This window comes from Trichophyton rubrum (genome assembly GCF_000151425.1).
Source record: "Trichophyton rubrum CBS 118892 genomic scaffold supercont2.4, whole genome shotgun sequence".
NCBI classification, from domain to species: Eukaryota; Fungi; Ascomycota; class Eurotiomycetes; order Onygenales; family Arthrodermataceae; genus Trichophyton; species Trichophyton rubrum.
This window is the reverse complement of record NW_003456425.1, coordinates 60221-79250: the sequence shown is the minus strand read 5'-3', so window position 1 is coordinate 79250 and position 19030 is coordinate 60221. Positions and strand designations below refer to the sequence as shown.

The following is a 19030-nucleotide window of genomic DNA, read 5'->3' as shown; positions in this document are numbered from 1 at the left end:
TGACCTGGCGGCGGAATGGGAATAATGATATGATCTTCTTTACTATGACCAGCCATGGAATAAGACTGTATCTCACGTAGACCCTTCGTCTCCTTCACTTCTACTTTAATTTTTATATAATTGTTCTTCCTCGCCGCCGCAACCGGCAAGTCACGCGATCTCCGTACTTTTCCTAAAGTGGATACTTTGACGACATCCTCGCAACGTCGACTTCGCGACTTCATCTTCACAACCAGCAGGCAAAGCAGAAGACGGCCAGCAAGCCACGAACCCGAACACATCAGCTCGAGCCGGCGCAATTAAGGACGGGGAAGATGCTGCTATAGCCTCCCCGGCTCTCCGCCCGCCAACGCCATCCGGCCTCTCATTTCCCCCACAACAAGCGAACGCGCCAGGCCAGGTCACTCACGAGTTACTGCTGGCCACAATACAGCCAGTCGAGAAGAAGAGACACATCCATCTCATCCTGTGGAGGGAAAAAGAAAGGAGATGCAGCCCGGAGCGGACAAGACCCGTCTCCCACCGGCACAAGCGAAAGCGATTAAACTTAGGCTAACTGCCATGCCAGCAGAAGAAGAAACTTTTGCATCAGCCGCTTTGTAATCCTGGCCGTCGTTCTGGGTTCTGCGGGAAGAAAGCGAGATACATAAAACCAGCCCTGCTACAGGGTACACTTTTTCCCACGACTCTCTTCTCGCCGCCAGCAGGAGGACACAAGCGCAGCACAGTCACATATATACGCTCGCACAGCACTCCCGCCTTCACACTGCTATCCCTTGCTTGATGGCTCTGGACGCTGCAATCGGCTCGTTTCATTCACAATGACCTGCCATTCCCTCCCTCGTCCGTCCTTGGAAGATTCCCGCCGGAAACCGCTGTAAGAGAAATCCGCCGTATACACACACGACACCGACTTCTCGCTCGTCTCTTGCTCGATTTCGCGACATATCTTCGCCTTTCACTGCGCAATCCATCAATTTTCCGGGCAGGTTTCTTTCCTTTTTTGTTTTCTTTCCCCTTTTTGTCGCTGCGTCTTTTGTTCCTTGGAAAGGCAACCTACGATCGTGTACTCGGTAGACTTGAACAATATTCGCCTCCCATTTATTCCAGTGCAAACAGACGGACCAGTTGGCCGACTCTTTAGGGATTTGGGAGCTTTTACCTCTCCACGCATCGTTGCGCACATTCGCTTCAATACACAATGGAAGGCGGTGCTGAAGCCGTAGACGTGAGCTGGCTCCATCATTCGCAGCGGGGTATGTTTATGATCTTTTTCTAATCGGGACTTGGTGAGATGTAATAATGTGATATGAGGTCATCTCTGACAGTGCTGTATAGCTGATACTGCCGGTCGATCCAAAAATACGCCCTCCAGGCCTACTCAGCACAAGTCAAATGAGCAGCAGCCTGAGGCCGACGGCACTGCTACTCAAAACGATGCGACAGCCAGCACTACTAATGGACAGAATGGACAAGCGTCGCCTTCGGCTCCAAAGCCGGTGCCAGCATCATCATTATCCAAACCATTGCCGCTACTCTCTGAGAGCCTAGAGAACGAGCCCCCAAAACAACAGTCGCTATCTCCACCAAGCCAAAATCAAAATCAGATCCAAGCCCAGGGTCAGGGCCAGGGCACTGGCCCGGAATATACGCCTGCCCCAAACATCACTACAAGCGCCGTCGCTCTTACGGGCACAACCCAAACTACGGTCACCAGCACAAATGCGAGTACCAGAGGAACACCGCCAAAGCCCGTACCTCGGCGAAACTCTTGGATTTCCACTCTAAGCTCCAAGTTCTCCTCTGGCTCCACACCTCCGTCTCAGAGCCACATGAGAGAGTCGCCGTCAACCAGCCGGCAACAACAACCATCTGACTCGATAAATCCCTTCGGTGCTGCATTCTCTCCGAAAGATGCTGATAAATCAGGGGAAGGTTCCAGCTCCTTCACAAGCGGCTCTCCAAGGAGCGGCCACCCCTCGTTCTTCCACAACGCATTCCGAAAACTGTCTTCATCAGGAGGAGCTAGCCTGGGCAAGCTGTCCTCCAACTACGCCCCAAATGGCGGGGTGTGGCCAAGGCGAGTGATGAATGTTGATGCGGACCGGGATCGTTGTAAGATTCCGGAACTCAACCAAGCAAAACTGCGACGTGTGGCGTTTTGCGTGGATGTCGAGATTGCAGGGACTCAAAGGAGATCTGAAGGTGACGAGGAACGCAGCACCAAGAAAAAATCCGACCCCAAGGCAGTGGAAGCCGAAGAAGGCACCGTGTTAAAACATGCAGCGGGACATGCACCTCTGCCGACGTCATCACCGCCTTCGGATGCCCCTGTAAGTAATGGTGCTGTGCAGCCTCCAGACTCGCATCCAATCGATGACGAGAAATCCAAGCCACCGCCGACTAAGAAGCAGGAGAAGAAAAAGCGCTCGGAAGAGGAACGCAAGGAGCGGAAGGAGAAGAAGAGAAGACAAGCCGAGGAAAATGGCTCGATTCCCTTGCAGGTCAACCTCGAAGGTGGAAGCAATAGTACTTCCAAAACAAACTCCGTCCGTCGGTCATCGCGCGGTCAAGACCAGCCTACCACAGATCCTCTACGAATATACCGGCGATGCTGCCAGCTTCGAGAGACAGGCGTGTTGAAGAAGTTGGTCGAACAGATCTCTTCGCCATCTTCAATCTTGGCCGAGTCCCCCGGTACTGTTGCAGTCCTGGACTTGACTGGCTTCCCAATGACTTTGACCGATATCATTACCTTCAGTGATTGGCTTTCCATCGTCCCAGTACGGAAACTGATATTACAGGACTGTGGTCTGTCTGATGAAGCAGTCAGGGTCATCCTCGGCGGTCTACTGGCTACCAAGACCATCGAGGCTGCCAGACAAGCCCGGCAGTTGAAACACAGGAATCTCGGGTCTGAGCTGGCAAAGGAAATTCGATACGGAGCTATAGAAAAATTGTCACTAAAGGGGAACTCGAAAATCGGCCCCGAGGGATGGCGACATATCAGTCTTTTCATACACATGTCTCGCTCACTCAGAGGTATTGACTTGTCTGGCATACCCTTACCCCGTCCCACACCCCCTACCAATGGTCCAGCGTCACCCATCACCAGGCCTTCTAAGCCTGTACCCGATATCGGTACCATATTCGCAAATGCCCTTGCACAGCGCTTTGGAGGTGAGCGGCTTGAAGAACTCGTTCTTAGCGAATGCTCTCCATCGACCGAAGATGTGCAGAAAATAAGTGATGCAGCCAGATCTATGGGACTACGGCGACTAGGCCTAGCTAATAACGATCTCACCAAAGAGGGACTCGAATATGTCATCAACTACTTCCAGGGTGGTAAATGTGAAGGTCTTGATTTAGGTGGCAACAAGCTGGAAGCCCACATTGGTCTTTTCTCATCTACTCTTGACAAGACTTTCCCTCTAAGTGCCTTAAGCCTAGCGGATTGCTCCTTGACGCCTAAAACTCTCTGCTCACTCATGCAGGGACTGACCCTGTTACCCAACTTCCGCTTTATCGATCTATCGCACAACAAAGACTTATTCATCACACAGCCTGACTCATTGGGGATTCTACGAAGATACCTCCCACAGATGAAGGAGCTAAGACGAATACATCTTGCGGACGTCTGTCTTAGTTCAGAGCATGCTATTGCTCTCGCTGAGATCTTACCCGACTGCCCTAAACTTTGCCATATCAATATCCTTGAGAACTCAGGTATCCAGAACCTGGCGTCTGCAAGCACCCCTGAAGCTCAGGAGGAGGCTTGTGCGCTGTATGCGTCGTTTATGTCGGCAGCCCGCATATCTCGGAATATTGTCGCCGTTGATATCGATGTTCCAACTCCCGAAAATAACGAGGTTGTCAAGGCCCTTGCTTCTCAGATAGTGGCTTATTCCCTACGCAACCTCCAATATGGCGAGTTGAAGGAGGAGCTATCATCGTCGGCCGATACCCAGGCTGCTGTAAAGGATGTTCCTGTTCCCGATATCCTGGAACATCTCGTTGGCCACGCTGACGATGCAAACGGGGAAATTGATGACTCCAAAGTTACTTCAGACTATGACTATGTCATTGGTGGTACTGGAGTTGTCAAGGCGCTAGGAATCTGTCTGGGTAATTCAGATTACACCGCTGTCGAAGATGTTCTGGGCGACCAGTCTCCAACTGCTAGTGGCACTTCTACACCATATCGTCGCCTTAGTCATGTTCGCGTGACCAAGAAACCTCGTGATATGTCAAGAGATCTACTCAACTCTGCGAGGAAGATCCGGCTTCGGCTGCGGCCTGCTTTGGTCCGTGAGGACCGGGCAGGTAATGATCTAAACTATCGTATGCATTTTACTCTTTTGCTTGCATTTGACAACAATGAAGTAATGTAACTGACCTACCGTAAATAGGCCGACTCCACTTTCTTGACATGACACTTCAACGAATGATTCAACGTTTTGAGGATGAGTTCCCGGATACCCGCATACCCGATGAGACCTCCACAACCCGCTCAAGTGATGGTTCTCCTAATCTATCTAACGTTAATGATTCTACTATCCTTGAACCGGTTGGTTCATCCGCCAACGGCAATACAACGGCTGAAGCAGATGGTGAAGACGAGGATGTAGATCGATACGCTGTTCGTCTCTCCCGGACTAGTTCGAATACATCCCTCCACTCCCGCGCACTTACCTCTGAAGAAGGGAAAGTCCACCGTCTCAGTCACCATTTCAGTCATTCGCTACTCGGTCGCTCAGACAAGGACAAGAGCAAGGACGCAGACCAGGAGTCTTCGGAGAAAACAATCTCCCAGTCACCTCCAGATGCAGTACAAGTTCAAGCTCTCCGCGAAAAACTTGAACGTCTTCGTTCTCTTCAAGGCGAAGACACCGATACAAATGTCCACAGTGAAGACCGATCCTCCTCATCCCGTCCCATACTCCATGATGGCGCTTCCAACCTGGAAGAATTGCTTACTCTACAGAAACAAGACCCTGAGGCCTTCGCAGAACTTAAGGAAAGCCATATCGTGGCACTTATAAACGCAGGCCTGAGAAATCCGGATGATGCATGAATACCTATCCATTTTACAACTGAATTCGCTTTTCATTGACGATTACGCGGAACTGCAAAGTTACTTTCGTGATATTTTTTTTCTTTTCTCTTGGTCTTTCAGCACATAAGTATACATCTTGACTCTGGCACTGCCGAAACTATACCTTCTGTACCAATTTTGACTATTCTCCCACTCATCGTTCAATATCCCCTTCTAGCGAATCTATTTAATATATCCTCTCCTTTCCTCTACTCTCCCAAGTGTTTGCAGCAAGCTTTCCTTATTGACGACTTCCCATTTATACCTTCAATGTATTTACCATATCTTACCGCACATGTTTTTTGGTTTAGCGAGGACGTGGATGGTTTTTCCCATAGGCGCATACATGCATGCAACAACTGGATTATGGACATCTTTTCTTGCATTCATTTTTTCCTCTTGCTCTTCCGATAGGATAGCTAGGCATAACTATGCTGTCAGCAGTCCAAACTCAAACAGTTTGTTTTTCTGTCTTTAGTTACGGTGGTTGCTTTTTGTCTGGACTGACTGGTTACTCGATTCTTGTGAGATGGTTGAGCTCAACGTAGTATTGAAGGACATACGTTCAAGGGAAGCCTGGCATTACTCATTATATACAATAATTATCTATCATCGAACTTGACTCTTCGTCTCGTCTCATCTTCCATCTTGCTCCTTCTCATCTTCTCCATCTTCTTCCCTTTTGAGCGGAATTTTCGGTGTTAATCACATGTTAGCGCGGCGCACCGAGGTCATGTGACTTCGGCTTTGCCAACCGCGATGATTTCAACGAGGCCGAAGGCGACGAAGAGATGAAGATGAAAACAAGACAATCTGGGAGTTTTGGACGTTGGGAGTTGAGCATATGTGGAGCTAGATGTGTAGGGACAGCAGGATGCCAGGTATATGCTTGATCTCCAGCTCAGATAGAACGTATTTCCTCGCTAAGGCGGTTGCTTCGGCAAGCCGCTAGTTAATACCCCAGATTGCGGCGACAACATCACCACAAACTACTTCCACCACCATGGCGGTCCTTTCTCACCCGACAGGACACGGACTAGAACGGTCAATCAAAGATCTTGTATCTCTTCTCACCAAGAAATACGTCAAGCACCGCACCGGCATATCTCGCGCAGTTTACCTAACGCTTTTTCTCGCCCTCGCCAAACGAATACACAATGCTATTGCCGAGCAAAGGTCTGCCTCTGAGATTCAGGCTGGAAACAGAGCTGGCACTCGAAAGTTGAATGGGGAAGATAGCACAGGCGCAGGAGGTGATGGCGGTGGTCCACCTCGGAAAAGGGTTGGTCTGAATCGAGAGTTTCTGCGGAATTTACTGCGGCTGTTGAAGATTGTGATACCAGGCTGGAAGAGCAAAGAGCTCCGACTACTGATAAGCCATTCAGTATTTCTTGTTTTGAGGACGTTGTTGAGTTTATATGTTGCGGAGCTGGATGGAAAACTCGTCAGCAGCTTGGTTAGAGGCAAAGGCAGGGAGTTCCTCCTTTCTCTGGCCTGGTGGATGACTGTAGCGGTACCGGCCACCTTTACCAATTCAATGGTAAGTATCTTGCTTTTAAAGTGGACTTCTATTTGCATTTATAGACTTGAGCTTGGTTGTTCCCTTGCTAACCTGCTTGGGATGGTAGCTTTCGTACCACCAATGCCAGCTGGCCCTTCAGTACCGGAAACGCCTGACTGAGTACATTCATAACCAGTACTTGTCAAATATGAACTTTTATGCGTTATCTGCGCTGGATGACCGGATCAAGAACCCAGACCAGCTTATCACCGTGGACATATCGCGATTTTCCAACAGCTTGGCGGAGTTATACTCTAACCTTGCCAAACCGATTCTCGATATGGCTATTTACAATTACTCTCTCTCCAAAAACGTGGGTGGCGAGGGCCTTTTCATCATGGCACTTTTGGTGCAGCTCTCCGCTAATGCTATGAGAGCCCTTACCCCACCTTTTGGTAAATACGTGGCCGAGGAAGCGAAGCTAGAGGGAGAGTTCCGTTTCCAGCATACGAGGTTAATTGATTATAGCGAAGAGGTTGCTCTTTATCACGGCCATGAATCAGAGAGAGATACTCTAGACAAGGGGTATTTCACTCTTATTAAACATGTCAACCGGATCTTGCGAAGGAGACTCTACCATGGCTTCATGGAAGACTTTGTTATCAAATACTTCTGGGGTGCTTTGGGTTTGATATTATGCAGTGTGCCTGTCTTCTTTAAAATCCCTAGCCAAATAACCTCAACCATGGGAGATCGGACTGAGAGCTTCGTGACCAACCGGAGGATACTGCTGTCCTCCTCCGATGCCTTTGGAAGAGTGATGTTCTCATACAAGGAGATTTCCCAGCTTGCCGGACATACTTCTCGTGTGGCTTCTCTCTTGGAGGTAATGGATGACATAACTGCCGGTCGTTTCCAGAAGAAGCTTGTCTCTTCCGTATCAACGGATGCTAATGCCGCTGTTCTTGGAAATCGCGGAACCATCGTTGAAAGTGACTCGATCGAATTCACAGATGTGCCCATCATCTCACCCAATGGAGATGTTTTGGTTGAAAAGCTTACCTTCACTGTCCATCCTGGAGAGCATCTGCTTATCGTTGGACCTAACGGTTGTGGAAAGTCATCTCTTTTCCGTATTCTTGGTGGATTATGGCCTGTATACGGTGGTACAGTTAAGAAGCCGTCCTTTGAAGATATCTTCTATATACCACAGCGCCCATATTTGTCACGCGGAACCCTTCGGCAGCAGGTCATTTATCCTGATGGCCTCAAAGAAATGCATGAAAAGGGGGTCACCGACTCAGACCTTTTCGACATCTTATCCATCGTGGAGATTTCGTCCATCGTCGACAGACCCGGTGGTTGGGATGCCGAAGAAGAGTGGCGAGATGTACTCTCCGGCGGACTACAGCAACGAATTGCTATGGCTCGATTGTTCTATCATAAGCCAAAATACGCTATTTTAGATGAATGTACTTCCTCGGTCACACTGGAGATCGAAAAGGTCATGTACGAGACTGCTAAGGAACTTGGTGTCACCTTGATGACAGTTTCCCACCGGAGGAGTCTGTGGAAATACCACAAGAAGATCCTCCAGTTTGACGGCCAGGGAAACTGTATCTTTACCGGTTTGGACTGGGAACGCCGACTGAAGCTTGAAGAGTGAGTTTGGTATTAGCTCTCAACCTTACTAGATTTCCTTACTAACGATGTTTGTTTTTGCTTTCAGTGAGAAGGAAGATATTGATCTACAACTTCGAGCTGTTCCTGAGTTAGAACGACGCGTTAAAGAGCTCACCACGGAATAGAGGATCTGGATATAAACAAAATTTTCCTTTGACAATAATTCCTCTTATGTCACCATAAGATTTGCTTTCATTTATGACTCGATGGTGTGCATCCTTTATAAGCATCTATCGCCCTGTGGAAGGAGCAAGGCTTCAACGCTATATACCCATTTTGAATCTATCGCTTTTTCTGATTCCCTCGCTATATTTATTGACCATATTGCATCTCACACCGGGGTTCAGCTTATGAATATTGGACTGTAAAAATTTACCTGTGAATTATACCAATTTAAATAAAACAACACTCTTGGTATGCACCGATTTCTATCTCGCAAATAATACAAACACCAATGATGATAATGACCCTGTCAATCAAATTCATCCAACGCTCTGTAACTACTCAGTCAAAACTTTGTTCACTTTGGCGTAACCCTCAATGACGTTTTTACCCTTCGGCAAGCCTGGGCCGAATTCCCTATCGACTCGAATATTGTCAAACGTGGTGTTATGCAGATCCATATCGAATCTGCGGGCCATGGTGGCAAACATATGATACAGCTCGATATATGCGAGGCTAATAAAAATGAGAAAACAACATCAGCATTCAGAAAAACAGGGTGGTACATACGGTTCACAAACGGGTAGAGAAGAAAACTCACTTCATTCCAAGGCAAATTCTGTTTCCCTTTGTGAATGAGACATTATATTTGGACAGCCGTTCACCCTTCTCTGTAGCTCGAATCCAGCGCTCAGGGTCAAATTTTTGTGGATCAGGGAATATCTTTGGATCGAGATGAATGAAGTACGATATCATGCTTACAGGGGTCTGCATAGGGCGAGGTCAGTTATATCAATCAATTTCCAATGGAGTAAGTAACAGTGGTAATTTTTTGGAAGACTTACGCCTGGGGGGATAACATATTCTCCATATGCCAGGCTTTGGTCCTTTGCAATCCGCGGGAGCCTCATGACCAGAGTATGAGACAGACGAAGTGACTCATTGATAACTCCGTTCTAAGCGGCCCGTTAGTGAGATTTTCAAAATGGTATTCATCATAGAAGAATAAAAACGTACGAGGTAAGGCAATTTCTCCAACTGTGCCCAAGTAATAGAACTGTCTGGTTTTGGCATCACTTCTTTTAACTCCTGGCGCAATTTATGCAGAACTGATTTATCGTGGTATAGATAGTAGGTGCCTACGGTCAACGTTCTAGCCGTTGTTTCTGTGCCCGCAGCAAGGACGCCCAATCCTTCTTCTGTCAGTCGTTCAATCTCCTTCTCCTTCTCCGGCACTCCAGGGTCACAGAGGGCATGGAAAATATTCCGATCAGGTCCCTCTGGTGATATGTATCCTGGACGATGGGTTTCTTTTAGCATGGCCAATGATTGGTCTCTCACTAGATTTCTCATGCTGAAAAACCCAACAGCCTGCGGTTGTATAGTCTGTAGCCATGCTTCAGGTATAACCTTGACCACACCCATCATGCCAGGGAGGAAGGTGAAAATATGTGATAAGTTACTGGCAACATTCCCGAAATCTCTAAAGTCATTTTGATAGTCCTTCTTCTCCAAGTAGTCCACACTTCGGCCATATGAATATTTTGAGATAATATCTGCAGTCACTGCAGCAAATACCTTATCAAAAGGGACAAGTTCGTTCTGGTTAAAGGCCTCTTCGATGCGTTCTGCGGCACGGTTGACTTTCTCTAGAACCATAGGCTCGAGACTGGCCACGGCTCGTTTAGAGAAGAAAGAGTTTAGAAGGCCCCGGCGGAAACGATGATGGTCATGATCAAGAGTTGTGATCATAGACTGTGTCATGCCATAAGCAGAGACGGCATGGAAGTCCTTCTCTTGTTTCCGAGAACTGTATACCTCGGCGTAGTAGTCGGGGTCTTTAATATGAAGTTCTCGGTGGTTGACACGTACAATAGGGCCTGTATAACAATGATTAGATAGTTAACTAATACCGTATAATCCGAGAGAATAAATTATGCTCACCGTACTGTTCGTGCATGCGCTGTATTTCCCATATATACATGCCGCCCTTGACTATGTCGAAATAAAACTCATAGAAACGACCAGCAGCTGCAATTTTTGGGCCAGGGAACTTGCTCAAAGGGTGGAAATATAGACGATAAATTGTCTGGACGATAAAGTAGCCCAGGAGGGCCAGTAAAGCTGCCGTCAATATACTCACGGGTTCCATCAGAAGCATGTTGCTGGTAGGAAACTCGATGATAACTGTCGAGCTATCAGCTTATCGAGTGGAATTGTCGACATCCACGAGCAAAATAAAAACAAATCCGGCTTAAATATTATATTCTTCAACCGTAGAAAAGCAAGCCACCGACGGACTCGCGGCTTAAAAGTCGCCGAACGCCCGTTCTAGGCGGCACAACAGGCAGCAGTTGTTGTTGCTGAAGAATGAGGCGAAACGGTGGTTAGTTAGTGAACAAGGTCCAGGGGCAGCCTTAACTCCTCAGTTAACTCAGGGGACCAAGCGTGAAGTAGTGCCCAGTGGGGGTGGGTTTCTTCTCGCTTCCAAAATGACTGATTTCTTCAACTACAGCTCCGGACTTATGAGGGAGGTTTGTGAAAGCGCAGTATCAGAAGGAAATATAGATTTGAATAATTCTCCTTGTCCATGTGCTCCGGGCTAGCCAATGCCCACCAAAAGACATCACACTCCGATACAGTGATACTCCTAGATAATTGAGAGGAAAACTTAAGGGGGCAAATACAATAGCAAGCCGTGGGACCATGTAAGAAGGTGCCATCTATGAAAGTATTCATTTTGTCTCTGTTCATTTCACTAGGTCCCTGCTCACGATTACTAGCTCTTTGCGTGTCCGTGTACCGCGGGACAGGGGAGTGACCAAGTCACGGACAAGTCCCCATGGATAATTTGACGGACTTTTTCTTTGTGGCCTTGCTAGACAAAGCTGTGCTATTCGCTTCAAACTCTATCGAATCGACAGATTCATGGAGATTCAGTAGGCCCCTTTCGTTGAGCTCATGGACGGCCTCCTTAAGCCAGACTCGACAGGTGATGTTCTCCTTAAAGCGGGTGGAATACTCGATAGGGATTTCAATGAGGCATTGCCCTAGCATCTCATGCAACATCGGCTCAATGATTCCGATCTTCAGGGCACCAAGAGTTTATTGGACTGAAGCACATTGCCGCTCTCTTTGACTTCTAATCGCCAGTCAGTCGAGGGCGTGTCATTGACGAGATGGTGATGTTTTTGTTTTGGCAAGGTAGAGGCCCCAGTGGAATCGCCAACTATCCCCACGATCTGAAAGTAGGATATAATATCCATGTTCGTCGAACTCGAGATCCATATCTTAATGTATTGAGCGAAGTGTTTCGTATATGTACTGGATTATTTTGTTATGGAGTTCTCCCGCTTCTGTCTTATCAAAAGAAGTGAATAGGAACAAGTATAAAGGGGGTATATGTAGATGGGATGCCGTGAGAATTATACTGTCGACGAAGTACCCCCGGTGGAGGGGGGGGGATTCTGGGAATAGCCCTGAGCCCCGGTCAAAACGATCAGCCCCAGCACCCTCCATCTCCAAGATTCAAGGAAACACAGATACGAGGTCTAGCACAAACGGATTATGCATGCCCACCAGCCAATTGTGTTCTTTTCCAGGGCCTCAAGATTGAGCTCAATGCAGACCCCTGAAGAACTAAAACCAGGTGCATAGTAACGGAGAAACCACAGAAATTCTTCCCTCGGAGCCCCGAGAGGCGCGAGCCTCGCATACTGAAGAGTATGTCCTTTCTAATAGTTATATTTGGTACGGAGTACGGAGTAGTGGAAACCGTTTGCATGACTATCGTTTGGTGGTGTAGTTAGCTATTTAAGTTACGGAGGTGCCAAGTCGAAGTGAAGCTTTTAAGTTCATAATTAATCAAATATGGTTAGCGTCAACATATCGACCAATGAAACCAAGATAATCCCCGCACAGTCCCCGGTTGATCACAATTAGTAATAAATTAGTTAGCAGAGTTTTTATGTCACGTGCTATCCAGATTAGGTTCAGGCCTTTTATGGTTGAGACTTACCTTAGGACGACCTCAACGCTTGATAGCAACAGCAAGCCAGGCCGAGCAATGCTTTTTTTAGTTCGGTTACAGGCTGTCATTGATGATAGCCAAATGCAATGGAGCCTGAGGAGAACGTTGTTGCAACTGCTCTTGACACTGTAAAATCTGCTGCTTTAACTCCCACCGAACACCTGCTGTTGAAACGATTCTTGGATAAGGCCCGAGACCCAAGCTGTGCAGCTATATACCTACTGCGAAAGGTGGAAGAGAACCCAAACCGCAGTGTTGAAGCAAGCCTACGGGAATTCAAGAAAGACTGGAGGCGATTGGTTACTAAATGTAAAACTCCAGTGAATAATACTATTCAGATTAGAAGCTAACTATGGTGCTTGAAGTCACAAAACAAGAGGATATACCATTACCATCGCAATGTTTCCTAAAAAGCCGGGATATGCAGAATTGCTGTTGCATGGTCAACCGTCGTGGACGTCTCGCTGCGAATGCAACATTTAATGTTGAACCTGCATGGATTATACCCCCTTCAATCTTCCATGACGATGAATTGGCGTATGAAGTGGGTAGCTCTCACCGCTGTCGGGTCCTTGGAATACTCTCGTCTAACAAGAAGTGACGGTATCTTCAGAGCCCAATGCTTTCAATTTTGGAAGCCTTCTTAACCCCTGATGTAGTTCGTTGGCTACGGGGCATTCTAGAAAGTTGTACCGAGCCAAAGAATGCACTACAGAATCTTTTGCTCCTGTCACCCTCGGTCCAGTCCGCTTTTCGAGAAGGTAATCTAGAGATTACGAGGGGGTTAGGCCCTGGTCCACCGAAGAAGATAGAGGCAGATGCGAAAAGCGTTCATGTTTGTCCAACCAGCCTATCATTAATCGAGTATTCTGGGTAATGGTCTGATACTAAGTGACTGATATCTAGTATCTGGCGATCACCCTTGCACCCGGAGAACGCACTGATCTTACCCTTAGCAATGGAGAGCCTTTGAAAGGCGGTCCCCATATGTTCACAATGTACACCCAAGATCCTTCATTATACCCCTTGCCTAGTGAGGAGTTACTCCAGATACATTCCAAGATTGCTACTGCATTGCATCTTTTTTCTGTTGAAGATGATATTTCTCTCGGCTGGCCGCGATCGCCTTACAGTAAGACTCACAACTAAAATTCAACGGTATAAGGGAAGTTGAGAACTATCAACTAATACACCAGGACAATAATAGTTTCTCTAAGCAAGACAGTCAGCCAATATATTCGCAGCTGCTGGCACTTTGTCCCCAAACCAATCCGGGTATGGTGCTACCTTTTCCTAGCCCAGATCAACAAACGATTCTATCCGCACCGTAGTTCGATAGTACAGCAACTTCCACTCGGACTATACATGAAGCACTGTCACCGGGCTCGATATAACGAAGTAAAAGCGCTTCAAATTGTTGAACAGCACACATCAATACCCGCCCCGCTATTTATAGACACATTCGAACATCAGGGAAAAGTAATGCTGGTAATGACTCGGGTGAGAGGCCAGCAATTGCAGGAGGTATTCCACCGGCTATCGTATCCGGAACGCACACAGCTCTCGGCGGACCTGCGATCAGCCATCAAACAGCTCCGAGAAATCCCAAACACCACTCCTCACCGCTTTGCTAATGTTCTAGGCGGTCCACTTCTAGACGTGCGCCTACCGGACTCTCACGACCGGGCCCGTGGGCCCTTTGACAACGAGTCGGATTTCCACGACGCGCTGATCCACAAGTTTATTTCTGCCGAGACGAAACAGGCTGTTGCTCACGTTCACTCCCAATCGTACCGGTCGTTCTTCTCCCATGCTGATTTGAACTTTTATAATATCATTATTGAGCGCGGGAAGTTGTCTGGTATCGTGGACTGGGAGTGTGCGGGATATTATCCTGAATACTGGGAGTTTACGAAGGGGATATACATTATAGAGGGAGCAGCGGATAGGGAGAAGATTATACGAGATGCGTTTCCGGATGAAGATTACCGGGATGAGCTTGAGGCTGAAAAGGTTTTGTGGTTCGCAGCGCCACCCTGGGTCTAGCTGGTTCTTGACTCGGGAATTCAATATCAAGTGAGATAGATCAATTAACTGCTATTTGCTATTCTGTCTGTGCTTGCTATAACAAGCACTTCTCTGAATCTGGGGACAATTTTACCACGAAAAAAACGACAAATTAGAAATCAACTTGGTCAACGAAAATCATCACCCGCCCTATCACTTCTCATCACATTATATGTTCCAAGTAAATAAATTACTTGGTGATGTCCAAAGGCTCGATGTTCCAGATACCCTCGGCATACTCGGCAATAGCACGATCGGACGAGAAGAAACCCATCCTGGCAACGCTCAGGATGCTCTTCTCGACCCATCCGTCCTTGTCTTTGAAGGCCTCGTCAATGATATCATGCGTCTTGACGTAGGAGTTAAAGTCGTCGGAGACCAGGTAGTAATCGCCATGCTGGGTGATCGAGTCGATGATTGCCGAGAAGGAGTTTGCATCGCCGAAGGTGTTGGCGCGGATGGCATCGAAGACAGCTGACAGCGAAGGGTCAAGAGTGATGCTTGAGGGGTTGTAGACGTGAGCGTGACGAAGGTCCTCGACGTCTTCGGCCAGGTTGCCGAACAGGAAGATGTTATTTTCACCGATTTCGCGGGTAATTTCGATCTACAGCACAGGTTAGCAATGGATAGGGAAGGGTAGAATATAAGGAGACTCACGTTGGCACCGTCGCAGGTTCCGATGATGAGGCCGCCGTTGAGGACGAATTTCATGTTACTTGTTCCACTGGCCTCTGTGCCGGCAGTGGAGATGTGTTCGCTGATGTCGGAGGCAGGACAGATGATTTCGGCCTTGCTGACGTTGTAGTCTTCGATGAAGATGACTTTGAGCAAGTCACCGACGTCCGGGTCGTTGTTGACCACTGCACCCACGCTGTTGATCAAGTGAATGATGGTCTTGGCCATCCAGTAACCTGGAGCAGCCTTGCCGCCGAAGATGGAGACACGGGGGGCCAGCTTGGAGCGTTCCTCGGGGCTCATGGCCTTGATGCGGAGGTAGCGGTGGATGACGCCTAGGATGTTAAGCTGCTGACGCTTGTACTCGTGGAAACGCTTGACCTGGATATCGAACAGGGCCGTGGGATTGACTTTGACGCCCGTGGTGTCGAGGATGTGTTTTGCCAGACGCTCCTTGTTAGCGGTCTTGATGGCAGCCCACTCGGTCTTGAACTCCTTGTCGTCGATGAAGCCTTCCAGCTTGTCGAGCAAGGTAAGGTTCTTGAGGAACTCGTGGCCGCCGAGCTTGGAGGCGATGAGGTCTGACAGTCTGCGGTTAGCCTGGTGCAGCCAGCGGCGAGGGGTGATGCCGTTGGTGACGTTGCCGAACTTGTCGGGCCCGTAGATGGAGACGAAGTCCTTGAAGATGGTGGACTTGATGAGGTCGGAGTGCAGTTCGGCGACGCCATTGACCTTGTGCGAGCCGATGATGGCGATGTGAGCCATGCGGACCATCTTGGGCTGGGACTCTTCGATGACGGAGACGCGGCTGAGCAGGTCGTGGTCCTTGGGGAACTTGCGCTCGACGTGCTGCAGGAAGGCCATGTTGATCTCGTAGATGATCTGGAGGTGACGGGGCAGCAGGTTCTGCATCAGCGGGACAGACCACTTCTCCAATGCCTCGGGGAGGACGGTGTGGTTGGTGTAGCCGAAGGTGTTGGAGACGAGACGCCAGGCCTCGTCCCAGTCAAGGCCTTCCTCATCGACGAAGATACGCTGGAGCTCGACAATGGCTAGTGTAGGGTGGGTATCATTGAGCTGGATGGCGACCTGGTCGGAGAACTCGCTCCAGGGCCGCTTGGTCTTCTTGTAGCGACGGACGATGTCGAAGAGGGAGGCGGCGCACCAGAAGTACTGCTGCTTTAGACGCAGCTCCTTGCCTCTGTCGAGGTTGTCGTTGGGATAGAGCACGGCGGAGATGGTCTCGGCGCGCTGCTCGTCTGCGACGGCGCTCTCGTAGTCTCCGGCATTGAAGCGCTGGAAGTCGAATTCACCGCTGGCGGCCTTGGAGGACCAGAGACGCAGGTTGTTTGTGGTGGGCGTCTGGTAGCCCGGGATGGGCATGTCGTAGGCGACGGCCTGGACGATCTCGCCGTCCTGCCAGGAGTGGACTGTCTTGCCGTTCTCATCCTGGTACTTGCGGACCCATCCGTAGAACTGGATGTCTACGGTGACGTCGTGGCGCGGGAACTCCCAGGGGTTGAAGTCGAGCCAGTAGTCTGGAACCTCGATCTGGTAGCCGTTGACGATCTCCTGCTTGAAGATGCCGTAGCGGTAGCGCAAGCCGTAGCCCCAGGCCGGGTAATTGAGCGAGGCCAGGCTGTCGAGGAAGCAGGCAGCCAGACGACCGAGGCCTCCATTGCCCAGGGCAGCGTCGTTCTCCTGCTTGATGATGTCCTCGACGCGGAACCCGAGATCGCCCAGTCCGTCTGGTTATGACGTAGCATTAGCACTGATCTTAGGCAGAGAAACTTGACATAGATAAGACTCGATAACCGGGACTTGGGATGCGAGCAGGGACGCACCTTTGGCGAGGTCCTTCAGGCCGACATTGAGCATGGCATTGTCAAGGGCTCGTCCCATGAGGAACTCCAGCGAGAGATCTTGTGTCTGTTAGCAGGTGGTAGTACTCTTGAACCGGGAAGATAGGAAGACAGCTTACAGTAGACTCTCTTCTGGTCCTTGAAGGTCTGGCGCTGCTGGGTCTTGTTCCACTCGACGACCAGGCGGTCCCTGAAGGCCAGGGCCGTGGCCGAGTAGGCAGCTCTAGTTACCCAGAAGTATCAGCATGTCTTCTTTCTGTTCAATTAACCAGCTATCTTGCACGGCCAACGTACACTTCGTCGCAGTTGAAGATGGAGCGGGCCAAGCTGGTTTCGACATGGCGGACGACCTCGGACTGCAGCTAGTCAGTAGATATCCAAGCAAGACAGCCGGGTTGACCAACCTCGAACTCCTCCTTGGTCTCGAATTCCTTGGGAGCCTGTTCCCGCCCGTCAGTCAGCAACTTGGTAGCTGGTCAGATGGTTATATCTCTGCTGCATCCTTACGTATTTCTTCCACCTGCACCACCGTTAGTACCCACAGCACAACCCGGTAAACTAGAGTAGACAAGGAAGACTCACGCAGCTCGCTGGGGCTCGGGGATGCTGGCCTCGACGGACTTGATGTCCTTGGGCCCAAAGCCGGTGAAGGTCCGCTTGTGCTTGGGACGAGAGAAGCCCGGTCCGACGGGGCCCTGGAGGTCTGAATGCGGAGCCCCGACGGACGGCCGGCGCTCTCGATGGTGATGGGAGGTGTCGATGCCAGGAGCCATTCTCTCCTCAGTTATCTCCTCAGTTATCTCTTCTCAGTTATCTTCTATCTTGGTGTTGGTGGAGTTGTGATATTGATGTAGTTGTGATGTTGGATGTTGATGTAGTTGTAGAGGCGTGCGGGCGGAGGGGCAGCGAGGACGAGAAGAGGCAAAAGTCACACAGCCTGGAAGAAGAAGACGAGAAGACAAGAAGAAGAAGAGGAGAAGACAAGAAGAATAAAGTCGAGGCCGGGAAGAGACGAGCTTATCAGGCTCGAGGTCGGCGCTGGTGGCGACGGCGAGCTAAGGTGAAGGTAACTTGTAAGTATCCTTGCCCCGGCAGCACAGCTTGCATGAGACGGTTAGACAGACTGCCTGACAGGAATATACAGAGATAGACAGCGGACTAGTTGTCTCCGCGCTGTATATTGCAGTAGACGAAGCCGGCCATCCCTCGACGGGCCGGCGTCCGTCTTCCTTGTCTGCGCTGCCAGGTAAATCTCGCATGTTGCCAACATCAACACCGGACCATATAAATAGCAAGGTTGGACAGTTAGTTTAGTCAGGCTTACTTAGTCTGCTTCTTAGCTGCGGCTACTGCTTGTTACGTACGAGCTGGAGAAAGATAAGACATGAGATGCTGAGCTTAAGCTTAATCTAGATGAGCTGGGTAGAAGAGAGAAGCCGGTAGTTTAATAGCACATCACAGATGGAAGATAGAATGTCAAGTCGCGATAAGTTAAAGAGAGAGAGAGAGAGACGGGGTTCTCGTACATCATCACGAAAATAGAAGAAAAGGGGGATAGCAAGAAGTAAGGAGGAAGGAGAGAAGAAGAAGAAGAAAAGGGGGGGTGGGTTCGTTTTTTCTTTTTGGCAGAGGCAAGGAAGAAACAGGGTAGAAGGAGAGGTTGGAACATGGCGTAGTCGAGGAGGCATGGTAGGAGGATAGGTAGGTCGGGTCGGGGGAGGATGATATTAATGTAGAGATGGGTTTGGTCGTGAATGATGCATTAACCGAATAAAGTAAACGGAGCAAGGAAAGTGAGTAGCAAAAGGGACGAGACGAACAAAAAGGGGGAAGCGGTCTTTTTCAGGGAGGAGAGAGAGAGAGAGAGAGAGGAATAGAGAAATACAATGGATATTAGTGCAGTGCTTGGGCGGGCCGTGCAGCGTCATAAGGAGGGTGAGAAGAGAAGATATGAA

At 49.2% G+C, this 19030-nt stretch overlaps 6 protein-coding genes across 10 annotated transcripts; 3 read left to right on the top strand and 3 right to left on the bottom strand.

Annotated features, from left to right (window-relative positions):
* Positions 1–526: 526 nt before the first annotated feature.
* On the top strand, positions 527–5848 carry TERG_03879 (uncharacterized protein). 3 transcript variants are annotated; one of them, XM_003234779.2, is made up of 3 exons: positions 527–1256; positions 1339–4341; positions 4410–5848. In XM_003234779.2, the coding sequence occupies exons 1-3, from the start codon at positions 1202–1204 to the stop codon at positions 5072–5074; spliced, it is 3723 nt and encodes a 1240-aa protein (XP_003234827.1). In that variant the 5' UTR covers positions 527–1201; the 3' UTR covers positions 5075–5848. The 3 variants fall into 3 exon arrangements, with proteins under 3 accessions (XP_003234827.1, XP_047606111.1, XP_047606110.1); XM_047749672.1 differs by having other exon boundaries at positions 1339–5848; XM_047749671.1 differs by having other exon boundaries at positions 527–4341.
* A 6-nt stretch (positions 5849–5854) lies between these two features.
* On the top strand, positions 5855–8404 carry TERG_03878 (uncharacterized protein; the record flags this gene model as incomplete). 2 transcript variants are annotated; one of them, XM_003234778.2, is made up of 3 exons in its annotated part: positions 5855–6635; positions 6724–8258; positions 8326–8404. In XM_003234778.2, the coding sequence occupies exons 1-3, from the start codon at positions 6099–6101 to the stop codon at positions 8402–8404; spliced, it is 2151 nt and encodes a 716-aa protein (XP_003234826.1). In that variant the 5' UTR covers positions 5855–6098. The 2 variants fall into 2 exon arrangements, with proteins under 2 accessions (XP_003234826.1, XP_047606109.1); XM_047749670.1 differs by having other exon boundaries at positions 5855–8258.
* A 375-nt stretch (positions 8405–8779) lies between these two features.
* On the bottom strand, positions 8780–10205 carry TERG_03877 (uncharacterized protein; the record flags this gene model as incomplete). Its single annotated transcript, XM_003234777.2, has 4 exons — positions 8780–8957; positions 9043–9209; positions 9287–9397; positions 9459–10205. 4 exons carry the CDS (start codon positions 10203–10205, stop codon positions 8780–8782), a joined length of 1203 nt encoding a protein of 400 aa, XP_003234825.2.
* Positions 10206–10843: 638 nt separating this feature from the next.
* Positions 10844–11905, bottom strand: TERG_12075 (uncharacterized protein). The gene has a single exon (XM_047751088.1). The coding sequence runs from the start codon at positions 11508–11510 to the stop codon at positions 11268–11270; it is 243 nt and encodes an 80-aa protein (XP_047606108.1). The 5' UTR covers positions 11511–11905; the 3' UTR covers positions 10844–11267.
* A 652-nt stretch (positions 11906–12557) lies between these two features.
* On the top strand, positions 12558–14517 carry TERG_03876 (uncharacterized protein; the record flags this gene model as incomplete). Its single annotated transcript, XM_003234776.1, has 5 exons — positions 12558–12780; positions 12837–13015; positions 13085–13306; positions 13378–13603; positions 13679–14517. The coding sequence occupies 5 exons, from the start codon at positions 12558–12560 to the stop codon at positions 14515–14517; spliced, it is 1689 nt and encodes a 562-aa protein (XP_003234824.1).
* Positions 14245–18228, bottom strand: TERG_03875 (uncharacterized protein). 2 transcript variants are annotated; one of them, XM_003234775.2, is made up of 8 exons: positions 17658–18228; positions 17583–17595; positions 17480–17515; positions 17370–17431; positions 17195–17298; positions 17058–17135; positions 15196–16961; positions 14245–15142 (listed from the first exon to the last, which is right to left on the bottom strand). In XM_003234775.2, exons 1-8 carry the CDS (start codon positions 17846–17848, stop codon positions 14729–14731), a joined length of 2664 nt encoding a protein of 887 aa, XP_003234823.1. In that variant the 5' UTR covers positions 17849–18228; the 3' UTR covers positions 14245–14728. The 2 variants fall into 2 exon arrangements, with proteins under 2 accessions (XP_003234823.1, XP_047606107.1); XM_047749669.1 differs by having other exon boundaries at positions 14245–16961.
* Between the last annotated feature and the right edge of the window lie 802 nt (positions 18229–19030).

Coding starts and splice junctions, on each gene's coding strand:
- TERG_03879 (XM_003234779.2), top strand. CDS start 1,202: ATGGAAGGCGGTGCTGAAGCCGTAGACGTGAGCTGGCTCCATCATTCG. Junction 1,257..1,338: donor GCTCCATCATTCGCAGCGGG/GTATGTTTATGA, acceptor AGTGCTGTATAG/CTGATACTGCCGGTCGATCC. Junction 4,342..4,409: donor AGGTAATGATCTAAACTATC/GTATGCATTTTA, acceptor TACCGTAAATAG/GCCGACTCCACTTTCTTGAC.
- TERG_12075 (XM_047751088.1), bottom strand. CDS start 11,510: ATGTTGCATGAGATGCTAGGGCAATGCCTCATTGAAATCCCTATCGAG.
- TERG_03875 (XM_003234775.2), bottom strand. CDS start 17,848: ATGGCTCCTGGCATCGACACCTCCCATCACCATCGAGAGCGCCGGCCG. Junction 17,136..17,194: donor GGACCAGAAGAGAGTCTACT/GTAAGCTGTCTT, acceptor AACAGACACAAG/ATCTCTCGCTGGAGTTCCTC. Junction 16,962..17,057: donor CCTGAAGGACCTCGCCAAAG/GTGCGTCCCTGC, acceptor CGTCATAACCAG/ACGGACTGGGCGATCTCGGG.